Source organism: Ochotona princeps, chromosome 2, assembly GCF_030435755.1.
Source record: "Ochotona princeps isolate mOchPri1 chromosome 2, mOchPri1.hap1, whole genome shotgun sequence".
NCBI lineage: Eukaryota > Metazoa > Chordata > Mammalia > Lagomorpha > Ochotonidae > Ochotona > Ochotona princeps.
The window spans coordinates 122,537,990-122,553,028 of NC_080833.1; the positions used below are offsets into that span (position 1 = coordinate 122,537,990).

The window sequence follows — 15,039 nt, forward strand, 5'->3', positions numbered from 1 at the left end:
AAGAAACTGTGGTACATCTACTTTAGGGACTATTACTGAGCCACAAAAAGAATGAGATTCTATCATTTACAACAAAATGGTCCCAACTAGAGATCATTATGCTCAGTGAAATAAGCCAATCCCCAAAGGACAAATATTATAGCCTCTCTGATATAGGCAACCTTCATGCAAAATACAAGACCAATAGATATATAACATATATACACATATTTACTCAGAGGAACAATTGTATATAATGGAGGCAATATACTGTGTAGATATAACTTCAGTATGCTTCTGCACTTCTGAATGAAATATGGACTCCTAATAAAACTATTGAATCGGGCCCAGCAACGTGGCCTGGCGGCTAAAGTTCTCACCTTGAATGCACCGGGATCCCATATGGGCGCCGGTTCTAATCCCAGCAGCTCCACTTCCCATCCAGCTCCCTGCCTGTGGCCGGGGAAAGCAGTAGAGGACGGCCCAAAGCTTTGGACCCTGCACCCGCGTGGGAGACCTGGAAGAGGTTCCTGGTTCCCAGCTTCAGATCGGCATGCACCAGCCTGTTGCGGCTCACTTGGGGAGTGAAACATCGGATGGAAGATCTTCCTCTCTGTCTCTCCTCCTCTCTGTATATCCGGCTTTCCAATAATAATAAATCTTAAAAAAAAAAACTATTGAATAATACATCTTGACAAGAGACTGCTGGACTTTCATGTTTTTAAGGTTTATTCATTCATTCATTCCTTCATTTAGAAATGCAGATTCACAGAGAGAAGGAGAGACACAGAGAAAGATTTCCAACCACTGGTTCACTCCCCAAGTGGTCACAATGGCCAGAGCCAAGCCAAACAAAAGCCAGGAAGCAGGAGCCAGAAACTTCTTCTGAATCTGCCATGTAAAGGTAGATCCCATTGTATTGAGCCATACTCTATTGCTTCCACAGAGCATAAACAGGGAGCTGGATGGGAAGTGGAGCAGTCGGGACACAAACTGTTGTCCATATGGGAACCTGGTGCTTGCAGGCAAGAATTCAGCCAGTGAAGTATCATGCCAGGGCCAGAATCCTGGACTTTGTACGATTGTGTCTACCTACAGTGTCATGGCACACTGAAACAGAATGACACAATTGTGACTGTTGCTGAAGAACGACACTATCTCTATAATACAGGGGGAAACAATGGAGGGAAAAGACACAGGGATTGGGGAATGAAAAAATCTCTAAGCTTAAGTAACAATATCATAAAAAATTAAAAAATATATATTCATATATATAAAACACACACATATATGTATTCAGGGCCAACACTTTCTATATTTATTTATTAACTATTGTATTCCAAGGGCTGGTGTCATGGCTCAACTGGCTAATCTGCCCCCCAATTGTCAGCATCCCATATACTTGCTGCTTCATGTCCTGGCTGCTCCATTTCCCATCCACGTTCCTACAACTCTGACTAGGACAGCAGCGGAGGATGGCACAAGTCCTTGGGACTGTGCACCCATGGGGGAGATGCATAAGAGAATCCTGGCTCCTGGCTTTGTATCAGCTCAGCTTTGGCTATTGCAGCCATTTGGTGAGTGAACTAGCAGATAGAAAATCTTTCTCTCTATCTCTCCTTCTCTCTTTAAATCTACCTTTCCATTAAAAAATTTAAAAATATATTAAAAAAAAAAAACCAACGAAATGCAGTTCTTTGTGGCCAAATGGGCCCGACTGGAATCCATCATGCTAACAGAAATGAACCAATCCCAAAATGTTAGATACCACATGTTTGCCTTAATCTGAGATGAAAAGATGACATCTTGGAAGATAGTACCTGTATATTGTAATATTAGTGCAATCTCTAACAACCTGTATCCAATGCAATAAGATAATGCGATATAATCTATAAACCAACAATTAATGTCAGAATACTTAAGATCTACATTGAAAAACTGTAAAACATACTATACCCTCAATATGCTATGTTAATCCGTAATGGAGAGGGAGTGCAGGGAAGTCTTTCAGGACCATAAAAAGAGTGAGGAAAAAGTACAATATAGCCTATCAAGATCAAATCTGGTAATTCATAGACAACAGACTCAAAGCGGCACTAGACAATAGTAAAACTACTATACCGATGCATGAGGGGGGAATCGGGTGCGATCCTGACAACCTCTTAACAGGAGGTCATGTGCGTGGAGCAGGGGGGCACTCCAGAGTGGAGCAGGTGGTAAGGAGGAAGCTTGGATCCCAACCATGAAGACTCCCAGACCTTCACCACAAACTATTAATACGAGCAACAAGGACTACATCCCAACTGCCAAGAAGGCCATAGGGAATTGGATGCCCTCGGAGGCCGAGTACTCTGAGGTCACCCACCCCCAACCGCAGAAACAGAAGAACAATAAACGTCCTCCGGGACCAGGGAGGAGAGCTTTCTCTGATCCGAGCCTGGCACCACCTCTGGATCCCCACCCTCCCTCGCAGTGATCATCGGGATCGCTGCGAAAACCCCTCATAGCAAACACACAATCATACAAACTAAAAAAAAACTAAAATAAATAGACAAACAACAGAAAGTAGAGCTTGAAATCTGACAGGAAAGAGCTGGCGTGGATTGGCTCATGCCTCACTGGGTGGGACACAAAGATTAGTCACTCCTCACCATGGTGTTGAGGATTTTCCTGCACATCCACCCCCCCAAAAAAAAATGTTCTGCATCTTAATTGTCGACTAATGTCTTGTTAGAGTTACAAGCCAGTTTAGATTATCCTAAAATCTGCCAAGATCAGCAAAATTAGACTTCAACACAACAAATGGATAAATACGAAAATGAAATAGACACGAGACAGCTGAATGGTACCTTATAGCCATTTTAAGGTATATAGCAGCCGGTCCTGTATATAAACTAAAATTGAAATGTCAATGAGCTAATAATCATAGGTTGTGGTTAGGACTTGCTTTTTTTTTTTTTTAACATACTGGTTACTCAAAACCATGTCAATTCCATAATGTTGCAAATTGCTGTTGATGTTATATTGGGACTCTTAATTGACTGTGATGATATTATACCAGCTCTAACTTCGGACCAGAAATGGTCTCCCCAAGAAACTGTTCAACCCATCTGGACAATAAGTAGCTAGACTCTATGCTTGGTATACATTTGCAAGGAAAGAATCTTGGTTGAATTTGAACTGTAATACTGCATCAAGGTGGAGGAATCCACTGGGGGGAGGGGAGGGGGAAGGGTGGGGGGATACCCAGAGCCTATGAAACTGTCACATAATGCAAAATAATAAAAAAAAACAAAAAAATAAAATAAAATAATATATTAAAAAAACCTGTTCCAGACAGTATACTAAACATTTACATCATTTTAGTTAATTCCAATGAATTCATCAAATAGATCATCCATATACTCAGACATCTAACTCTTGTGAATTTATCCAGAAGACATGAAATCAGTATATGATTTATCTGTACCTGTGAGTTTATAAGCAGTTGAATTCAGAACAGTTAAGATATGGATTCAACCAATATGTCAACCAATATGATGACTGAATAAAGAAAATGTGGTTAAAATTACACGACTGAATACTACTAAGTCATAAAAAAGAATGAAATCCTGTCTATTGCAGCAAAATGGATGCAACTGAAAGCTATTACGCTTAGTGAAATAAGCCAGTCTCCAAAATTATCATAGGTTTTCTGTGGTTGGTGATTTTAGAGTAAAAAATATGTATATTATATATTAATGATATAGTGTACAAAACAATTAACATTGTAACTTAACTATCCTCTGGTTCAGTGATGGTTTTTCTACTCATTATGTATTGAGTTCTTTATCTAGTTAAAGATTAAGCTTGTGGTTATAAAGTAAAAGTATGTCATTATAATAATTAAATGAAAAATAAGAAGGAAGTAGAAGAAAGGATTGGTGGGAAATATTGTGTTGTTAAAATCTATCTATCTATCTATCTATCTATCTATCTATCTATCTATCTATCTATCTTCCTTTACATTAGTAATAAAGGAGTGCAGTAACCCCACAACAGTTGAAAAAGAGAAAACAAAGTGAAAGTGATCTACATTCTGGTGAAACCTCGTTATGCACAAAAGTACAGTCAGATAGGATTTAACAAGAGAGTCAAGGGCCAGGGCTAGGCTGTCTGAGCTGCTCCTGTGATATGTTTTGACTCTATAATCTATGGCATGTGCCTCTTTTTACAAACTGTATTATCCAGCTCTGGCATGCCTCCTTTATCATTTTAATGCTAACATAATGTTCATAATACTACTGTCTTACCAAGGTAAGAGCACTGAGTTAGTATTCAGGTACATACATTTTTTTAAGGCACTTTTTTTAATTTGTGACAGAGTGAACAAGCTTCCATTAGCTGGTTCACTTCAAAATTACCTGCACCGGCTGGGGCTGTGCTATTGGCAAACCCAGCAGCCAACAACAAAATCCACAATTGCCACGTCGGCTTCAAACATCCAAATGCTTGTGACATTGGTTCTTCCCAAGCTTTGCAATAGTGGGCAGCTGGAATCAGGAGTCAGAACTTGGAATTGCTTTCCCATACCCCAATGCGGGACAGTGTAACTGCTGTGCTAATCACCTATTCCTGAATCTTGTTGCAAGCCCTGACTTACCCTGACTTACAATCTGGTTCAAGCAGGACTTTCTAATTTTTACCTGTTGAACTCTTTATTTTGTGGAGCATTAGGACTTTGACTACAATGTAAGTTGAAGATGTTGCAAAAATAATAAATGAAATACTTATTTAGAAGAGAAAAAACATTTTTTAAAATCATCCTTAAACTGTATTTGTATATAGTAATTGTTCTACTAACATTAGGGAGCCTTCACTACATATGTATATAAAAACATACACCCAAGTAAGATAAGGTCAAATTTACTGTATTAAAATATAAAACTTCTTTATATTTTTAATCTGCTTATTTTCAGCACTGACATTATTCACATAAATATACAAACTATATCACCATCCAACGGATAGGGAATGGCTGAATTCAGAGGTAAAAGTTCGGTGGGTTTGGGGAAGGTAGAATGGAAGGAAATATGAGGAGAAATATGAATAACACAATCAGTGCCCATCATTGTCTTAATAATTTCCATCTACCATTCTTAAAACAATATGATTGGTAATGAAATATATCTGAGTCTCTCCTCCTGTCTCACAATGCTCCACCTCCATCTCCTTTGCTTTCCCTTTAACATTTGACCTGCTTCTATCTTAGCTGTCTGTCATCTCAACTACTCTCATGGCTTTCAATACTATCCGTTTGTTAATAAGTCCCACATAAATGTCTTTAGCACAGAACTCTCTCCCAAACTCCAGATAAAATACCCATTTCTTTGTGCAGTCTCTTTACTTGAGGGACTAACATGCATATTAACTTTGCATACATACATATTAGTAACTCTCAAGTTCCCATTGATTCTGATTCCACCCACAATGTTTTCCCACTTCACATCACCTAACGTCTATCCTATCCATTGTTCAGATGAAGGATTTTGGAGAAATTTCTGCTGTTTCTTTTTTTTCTAATAAACTCATTCATTTAGGAGAAAATACTGTTTATTTGACCAACAAATATTAACATCAGTTTAAAGCATAATTACATATTCTATCACTGCTACCACCCAGTTCAAGCCATCATTTATCTGAATTACCACAATACACTCTTGGTTAGGCTCAATGTTGTTCCTTTTATCCTCTATAGCCATTCTCAATGCCACAGTCAGAACAATTCTCAAAACATGCTAAGTAAAACATGTCAACCCCAGTTCAGAGCTCTGAAATGACTTTTTTTTTTTTTGCCCCCAGAGAAAAAGGCAAAATACTACCATGGCTTACAAGACATCACACCTCTCCCTTGAACATTTCTATTATCACCCAAACCCCACATTCCAAATTTGGATTCCCTAACCCTGCCCCATTCACTGTTAGAGGGATATCCCAGGCAGAAATTTTTAAGTAATATCAAGAAAGTCAGTATACCCACAATCTAGTGGTTAAAATAAAGACTGGCCAAACATAAAGGTAGAAAGGCAGAGGTCAAGAGCAATGGAGGCTTTGATAAAGACTTCAGATTTCATTCCAAAAGAGACAGAAATCCATTGAAAGGTTTTCCACAGATTAATGTTTATGTGATTTAAGAACAACATTGGGCATAATTAATTCTCCGGGACAAGGAAAATATCAAAACACTGAGTTTAAGAGAAGAGGGAAGGATAATTAGCAGGTTACTGTTGCAGTTCTAAAAGACACAGGGATTTCGAGTACAATGATCAGATTGAGGGTCTGACTATAGAGCTGAACGTAGAGATTACAGGATTCACTGATGAAACTATAAGGAAAAATAATTATTCTAAATTAGTCTAGCATTATTTCATTGTAAGTCTAACCAGATTAACAGCCATCTTAATTTAGCTAAGAAATATCTCATGATGTTCTGAATAAAATTTTGCCTCATTAATTCATCCTCTGTACAGTCAGTAGAATGCCTTATTTATCCTTTAATAAATAAAAAGTAAATGCATAGTTTTTTGAGAAACACTAGTTGTAATGTAGGAATATGAAAAATTCTTAATCTTGAATGTCTTCTGTTAAATCTAAGTCAAAAAATAAAATCTTTTTAAATATATACTATCCTAAGTTCTTACATAAATTCAATGATTCTTATGTAAATTCAATCATTTAAAGATCTGTGACCTTCAGTAATTCAAGTCTAAGGAACAAATTATTTAAATTGGAGAATAATTTAGGTCATAATCAGGTTACCTGTTCATAAAAGAGACATAATTGTATCATTAAAACCCTGTTTGATCACAGCCAAAAGGTCAAAAGTTCTCCCGTTATTAGATCAACCACATAAATCCACCATAAGGCAACAATAGTAGAAATGCTTTGGGCCCAACAGCGTGGCCTAGCGGCTAAGGTCCTCGCCTTGAACGCGCCAGGATCCCATGTGGGTGCCGGTTCTAATCCTGGCAGCTCCACTTCCCATCCAGCTCCCTGCTTGTGGCCGGGGAAGGCAGTCGAGGACGGCCCGATGCATTGGGACACTGCACCCGCGTGGGAAACCTGGAAGAGGTTCCTGGTTCCCGGCATCGGATCGGCATGCACCGGCCCGTTGCAGCTCATTTGGGGAGTGAAACATCAGATGGAGGATCTTCCTCTCTGTCTCTCCTCTTCTCTGCATATCCAGCTTTCCAATAATAATAAATCTTAAAAAAAAAAAACGCTTTGTCTTTTTCATTCATATATATATACATATATTTATATTTATTTATTATATATTGATTTGTGTATTAACTACAATAAACTAGAGAAACCATACGATATCTGTGTTTTTTTGGACTGGTTTATTTCTCTAAGCATAATTTTTTTGATGATATAATTCCACAGGTTCTGGGCTTTCCCTTAGCCTCTCCCCAAATTACCTCTCCCCCACTGATTCCCCCAATTATTAATACAATTGTATAGTCTCTCATAAGCAGTCAAAAGTCCATCGCTCTGCTATTTACGTGTATCCTGACATTACTGGTACGGACAATGGACGAGAGTCCAGCATCCTATTGTCCAGATACAGTCAACATTTCACTGGAAGTCCATCTTTGATCTGGATATAGAGATGCACACTTCATTATATCTTCACATCTGGATATACTAGTCTCTATTACACATTTAGCTTTTAAATATAACATTTAACAAGAACCAGAGTTAACATATTTAAAAAACAAACAAACAAACAAAACTTCTTACTCTGGCAGCTGAGGTGAAAGAATCAGGGCCGTGTGCCGCATTCCTTATGCCATCGGTTCCGAAGAGGGCCCGGATGCTTCCCGAAGCATCGGTACTTGCCACCCCCGAGTTCGCAGGTCCAAGGAGTCTTTTCCATTCACATATAGCATCATCTCTTAAAATCTCGATCGCGATCACGGGGCCACTTGAAATAAACTGAATCAGCTCACTATAAGACAGTTTAAAAATCAACTTGTTTCTTTTTTCTGTTCGTATGGAAATATCTCTTCGCAACAAGTATATAGTTAAACTAGTGTATTATTACACAGACCTGAGTATTTGATCTAAGAACTATATTCATAGTGACATTTACATGGACAGATCAAATATTCATAAATTGAACATCATGAGGTTTCCAGTTCACTGTAAATCACTACAACCATATCAACTACTATTGGTAGAAAAATGTTTTGTTGAATTAAGACTATTTTATTGACTGCAAACACATATTGCTTATCTGGTTTTTCTTCCATTGCTCTAAAAATAACAAAAGGATTTGCCATTTTATTTCTATGTGGCTTGCCATTAAATTCATGAAAAGTTTCATATCATAAAGATTGATTTATGGTGTCATATGCTTTTCAATAAGAATTCATCTAACTATTTTTGTACAGAACTATTAGAATTTGAAGACTGGCAAATAATTCACAATCAATATCTACTCAACTGGGTTGGTGACAAGGAGAGAAGAAATAAACAGCACTTGAAGAAACATTTTTCTATTGGTGTAAAAGCTACTCTGACTAAGCTACTCTGGGTGTTCCATCCCAAAATGTTAAAGGGTTTACAGAATTCTTCATTCAAAATTCAGTACCAAGTTCCAGGATCTCATGCTATGAAAAATGACACTTCATTTTACTTTTCCACTTTTACATGGGTGCTGGCCAGCAACACGTTTAGCCATGAAATAAATGACACCCTCCCTCCTGCTAATGTAAGAAAGAACAAAGCACTTCTTAAAGCAAAGCCAAGTCTGCTTCTCATCCACAAGGGAGAAAAGACCGAGAAAGGCTCCTAGCTATTTTGTGCCCTTTTGTGACTGTTTAAGCACACTGCCTTCTCCCATACATCTGACATATGAGCTAAGTACCTTCAGTACTTAGTCACTTTGGTTCATTTTAATGAATATCTGAGAAGGAGGATGTAGAAGAAATATTATAAGGGGTCCATAGAGTTTCCACATACATATCCTCCTAGGTCTTAGCTGCCTTTGGAAAAAAAAAAAAAAAAACCTTAGTTTTATAAGAATACTAATTTGTATATGACACCAAATTGTTTATTATAGCAATTTCATTAATGAAAAATTTTTACTTATTAGAAATATAAACTCTTGCTTGTAGTTAGCAATGTGAGTATGTGCAATATCCATTTAATATACCCCAAATACCTGAAATATATATTCATTTTAGTCATATTCCAAAGTATTTAGCTGAGATATACACATTCTACAAGCACTACTGTAAGTACACAAAGCTATTGAAACAAAGGGCTTGAAAAGCACAAAGAAAATACTCAAAATTATTACTGTATTTTACTCTGTTGAAATGTAAAAGTAAAGCTATAGTCCTTATAATTTAAACAAAGTTCCCATTTGCTTCTGGTTCAAGGATGAGTTGTAAAAATTAGGATTTAATAAAAGAACAGAGAAAACAGTTCCAGGGACAGAATCACATGTAGCAACACAATGCTACTATGACCCAGGTGACAGAAAACCCATTCCACAAGTCATTACATTGTAAGAATAAATGCATATCCTCCGGGAAAGAAAAGATGGCCGACTGCAGAGAGCTGGTGTAGGGTGGAGTAGGGAAGGAGGGGAGCCGATCCAGCAGAGAAACAGGCCAGGAGGTGCGAAACTGTAGGGAGAAGAACGAGAAGGTCACTGGAGTTCACTAAAGCAAGAAGATCTACACAGCGTGAAGGAACAGCCGCAAAAAGTAGGAAAGAAAATACAGCACGCCGCGAGAAACCTGGTGAGTCACGATCCCAGGCAGGGGGAAGGCGGCGGAGGCTCAACCGCCCCAGGGAAAACAGAGGCGGCCGGAAGGATAGGCGCCCACACCGACAGGGGCACCAGTCCCCTGGAAGGCAGGAGCCCCCAGAGGAGGCTACTGGACTGATCATTGGGTGCATCATCCCTGCAGAAGTGGAGGAAAAGCAGGGGAGATTTCCCAGAGGCTTGCCTACCCGCTGCTCAGCGGCTGAGGGAGAGTGCAGAGGGAACAGGAGCGGCGCTGTGGGACTGGGGCTCAGAGATCCCCGTATCGGCTCTGAGCTGTGGACTGGCTGTGGGAGAGTCAGTGGATCCTGTTGCTGGACTAGCCCTGAGCCCCAGAGGCTGGGCAACGCTCGACAGGGCCTCACGTCCTGGTCAGAGGAGCGGACTAGTGGGGGCACATTTCACCTCAAGGGCTCTGTGCCTCTCAGAGATCCGCTTCTACCCTTGAGAGAGTGCAGCTGAGGAAGTGGCTTCTTCAGGGCAGAGTCCCCAGCCGGGCTCAGCTAGAGAGGCCAGACCAGAGCGGGCTCAGCTGAACTGGCCGGACAGGTTTTCCCAGCAGGAGCCCACTCGGAAAGACCTGCCTGTGGTGTTGCAGCCCTCAGCGGAGCAGCGCTTCCGAGTTTGGCACTGGGGCCGAGGAGATTTCCAGCCCAGCACAGGCCGGGGTTGGGGATTTTAGACTCCGAGCAGCAGGAGCCCCTGCTGTGCTAACCTCAAGCCCTGAAGGAGAGTCTCGGCTCAGCACTGAGGCGGAGACCCCCGCTGTATTAGCCTTGTGACCCAAAGCCCAGGCGCGGCTCAGCAGAGTGAATCTGTAGGGCACTGCCTTTGAGAGGGAGCCACAGGGGAAGGGGCCTGGCACTGGGGCTGGCCCACAAAGCCTCCTGACCCAGCTCAGGGCTGTGATCTACAGACCCTGAAAGCAGCTGGTGACTCAGGCAGTAAGCCCTGCTGGGCTCAGCCGGAGGCCCCAAACCAGAGCCAGCTCAGCTGAATCACCGCTAAAATCTCAAAACAACAAGAAGCAAAAACACAATGAGGAGAAGTATCAGAAAAAGCAATGACCCAGAGGAAAGATCAAGCACTCCCTCCCAATACAACCAAAAACTAATCTCAATATCTGAGATGCAAGATGAAGACATAGAGGAACTATCAGATAAGGACTTTGAGAAGCTAATGATGAAATTCGTCAGAGAGAGTGAAAAGCGCTGGGAAGAGTCTAAGGCATTCGAAAACCATATCACTGCAGAAATAAATCAAATCAAAAAGGGAATCCTCGATATAGAGCACAAAATTGAAAGCCTAACCAACAGAATGAACACAGCAGAGGACAGAATATCAGAATTGGAAGACAATCAGAATGAAAGGCAGCAGCTCATCAAACAGTTGGAGACAAATCTAGAGAAAGCCAATAGGTCCATACAGGAAATGAAAGACAACCTCAAAAAATCAAATATTAGAATAATAGGCCTTCCCGAAGGAGTGGAAAAGGAGACAGGCTTGCAACGGGTGCTCAATGAGATAATACAGGAGAACTTCCAGAATATTGGAAATATAAATCCAGCACAAATCCAGGAAGGGCAAAGAACCCCCAGGAGATACGACCCAAACAAATCGTCTCCCAGACATGTGGTCCTCAAGCTACCTTCAAGTGAACACAAGGAAACAATTCTAAGACAAGTAAGAAAAAAGGATAAGATTACTTTCAGGGGAAGGGAAATCAGGATCACAGCCGACCTATCAGAAGAAACGCTCCAAGCAAGGAGAGAATGGGGTAAAACCTATCAAATCCTGAAACAAAACAACTGCCAACCAAGAATAATGTACCCAGCAAAGCTCTCATTTATATTTGAGAATGAAATTAAATACTTCAACAGTAAAGAGAAACTCGAAGAATACATCAACACGAAACCAGCTCTGGAAAATCTCCTCAGGAAGGTGCTAAACCCAGAAAGGAAAAATACAAACCAAAATCAAAGATGGCAAATGGGAAGACCTCCCCACTAAAATCCATACAAGAAAAGTCAACCAATCAAGAACTCTAATAGTCGCAAATACACACTTGCATACTTACACTCATGGCAGCCCAAAACCAATTCCTCTCAATATTATCTCTAAACACAAATGGCTTAAACTCACCAATCAAAAGGCATAGATTAACGGAATGGATCATCAAACAGCACCCAACTATATGTTGTCTACAAGAGACACATCTAACCAGAAAATCCTGTAAGAAATTTAAAGTGAAAGGATGGAAAAAGACATTTCATGCCAATGGACGAGAAAAAAAGGCTGGCGTAGCTGTTCTAATCTCAGATGACCTAGACTTCAAGCTGACAGACATCAAAAAGGACAGAGAAGGACATTATATATTGGTGAAGGGACTGATCCATCAAGAAGTAATTACAATCGTGAACATATATGCACCTAATTCCAATGCGCCTAGCTTCGTGAAGCAACTACTTACAGACTTAAGGGGAGACATAGATACACACACAATAATAGTGGGTGATCTTAACACCCCACTAACAACTATAGACAGATCAACAAAACAAAAACTCAACAAAGAAACAACAGAGCTCGTACAAACATTAGAACAACTAGACTTGGTAGACATTTATAGAATTTTTTATCCTAAGACCACAGATTATACATTTTTTTCAGCAGTGCATGGCACCTTCTCCAGGATCGACCACATGATAGGACACAAAGCAAATCTAAATAACTTCAAAAAGATAGGAATCATACCATGTACCCTCTCAGACCACCACGGAATGAAACTGGAAATCAGCAATTCAAAATGTCCCAGGAAATATAGAAACTCTTGGAGGCTGAACAATATGCTATTAAACGAACAATGGGTCAGGGAAGAAATTAAAGATGAGATCAAAAAATTTATGGAAACCAATGAAAACTCTGACACAACATTCCAAAACTTGTGGGACACTGCCAAAGCAGTGCTACGGGGTAAACTCATCGCAATTGGAGCTCATGTCAAGGCCCAAGAGAGTCGCCAAATACAGGAACTAACCACACACCTCCAGGAATTGGAAAAGCAGCAGCAGATGAGCCCCACACACAACAGGAAACAAGAAATCATCAAAACAAGGGAGGAAATCAACCAGATAGAAATAAAAAAAACCATACACAAAATCAACGAATCAAAAAGCTGGTTTTTTGAAAAGATAAACAAAATAGACACCCCGCTGGCCCGTCTGACAAAGAAAAAACAAGAGAAAGCAAGAATTAACAGCATCAAAGATGAAAAAGGCAACATAACAACAGACATTACAACCATTAAGAACATAATCAGAAATTACTACAAAGCACTGTACTCCAACAAATCAGAAGACCACCAAGAAATGGAAAAGTTCTTAGACTCACACAACCTGCCAAAACTTAGCCCAGAGGCAACAATCAACCTGAACAAACCCATAACTGAAGTAGAGATTGAATCAGTGATTAAAGACCTCCCAACAAAGAAAAGCCCAGGCCCAGACGGCTTCACTCCAGAATTCTACAAAACATTCCGAACAGAACTAACTCCAATCCTCTACAAACTCTTCAAAACAATAGAAAAGGAAGCAACCCTTCCAAACTCATTCTACGAAGCCAACATCACCTTAATCCCAAAACCGGGCAGAGATCCTACAGAGAAAGAAAACTACAGACCTATCTCTTTGATGAACATTGATGCTAAGATTCTCAACAAAATCCTAGCCAACAGAATTCAAAAACACATCAGACAGATCATTCATCCAGATCAAGTAGGATTCATCCCTGGAATGCAGGGATGGTTCAACATTCGCAAATCCATAAATGTGATACACCACATCCAAAAACTGAAAAACAAGAATCACATGATAGTATCAATAGATGCAGAAAAAGCTTTCGACAAAATTCAGCACAACTTCCTGCTAAAGACCCTAACCAAGGTAGGCATAGATGGAAAAATCCACAACATAATCAAAGCAATATATGAAAAACCCAATGCCAGCATCATACTGAATGGAGAAAAACTGGAACCCTTCCCACTGAGATCTGGAACAAGACAGGGATGTCCGCTTTCTCCGCTGCTATTCAACATAGTTCTAGAGGTACTCGCTGAGGCCATAAGACAAGAAAAAGAAATCAAAGGAATCCAAATGGGAAATGAAGAAGTCAAGCTTTCACTATATGCAGATGACATGATTCTTTATATGGAAGAGCCAAAAGGCTCAACACAGAGACTACTAGAACTTATACGAGAGTTCGGTAGAGTGGCAGGGTACAAAATTAATGAACAAAAATCAACAGCCATAGTGTATGCTAACAGCCCCAAGTTGGAAAAAGATCTAACCAGCAAGATACCATTCAAAGTAACAAAGGAAAGCATGAAGTATCTGGGAATTAACCTAACCAAAAATGTAGGAGACCTATTCGAGGAAAACTACAAACTACTTAAAAAAGAAATTGAACAAGATCTAGAAAGATGGAGTAACATCCCATGCTCCTGGATAGGTAAAATCAATATCATTAAAATGTCTATACTGCCAAAAGCAATATATACATTCAACGCAATCCCAATCAAATTGCCCAAAACATTCTTCACAGACCTGGAAACAATGATCCAAAGGTTCATCTGGAAGCACAAAAAACCACGAATAGCTAGAACCATTCTCAAGAACAGGAAGTTAGCAGGGGGAATCACAGTTCCGGACCTCTGGACATACTATAGGGCAGTGGTTATCAAAACAGCCTGGTACTGGCACAAAAATAGAGAAGAAGATCAATGGAGCAGAATAGAAACACCAGATGGGAACCCACAGAAATACAGCCAAATAATCTTTGACAAAAAGACAAACGACAACCCAGGCAAATGGGAAGGTCTGTTCAATAAATGCTGTTGGGACAACTGGTTGATAGCCTGCAGAAACAAAAAGATAGACCCACATCTCTCACCATATACTAAGATCAAATCCAAATGGATAAAAGATTTAAACCTATATCCAGAAACCTTCAAACTTTTGGAAGAAAATGTTGGAAACACACTGGAACACTTAGGGGTAGGCCCTCACTTCCTAAAAAAGACTCCAAATGCAGTAGAAATCAAGACCAAAATAAACAATTGGGACCTCATCAAACTAAGAAGCTTCTGTACAGCTAGAGAAACAATCAACAAAGTAAAAAGGCAACCCACAGAATGGGAGAAGATCTTTGCACACGACTTAGGTGATAGAGGGCTGATCTCCAGAATA

The 15,039-nt window shown here is 39.9% G+C and overlaps 1 protein-coding gene across 1 annotated transcript in view; it reads right to left on the bottom strand.

The window, feature by feature from the left end:
- The window catches only part of NME7 (NME/NM23 family member 7), a 210,938-nt gene that overhangs the window by 117,354 nt on the left and 78,545 nt on the right, over nucleotides 1-15,039 (bottom strand). Inside the window, exon 6 of the mRNA XM_004589161.4 lies at nucleotides 7,762-7,969. Coding sequence (XP_004589218.3) covers nucleotides 7,762-7,969 — 208 coding nt within the window. The remainder of the gene's footprint in view (nucleotides 1-7,761; nucleotides 7,970-15,039) is intronic.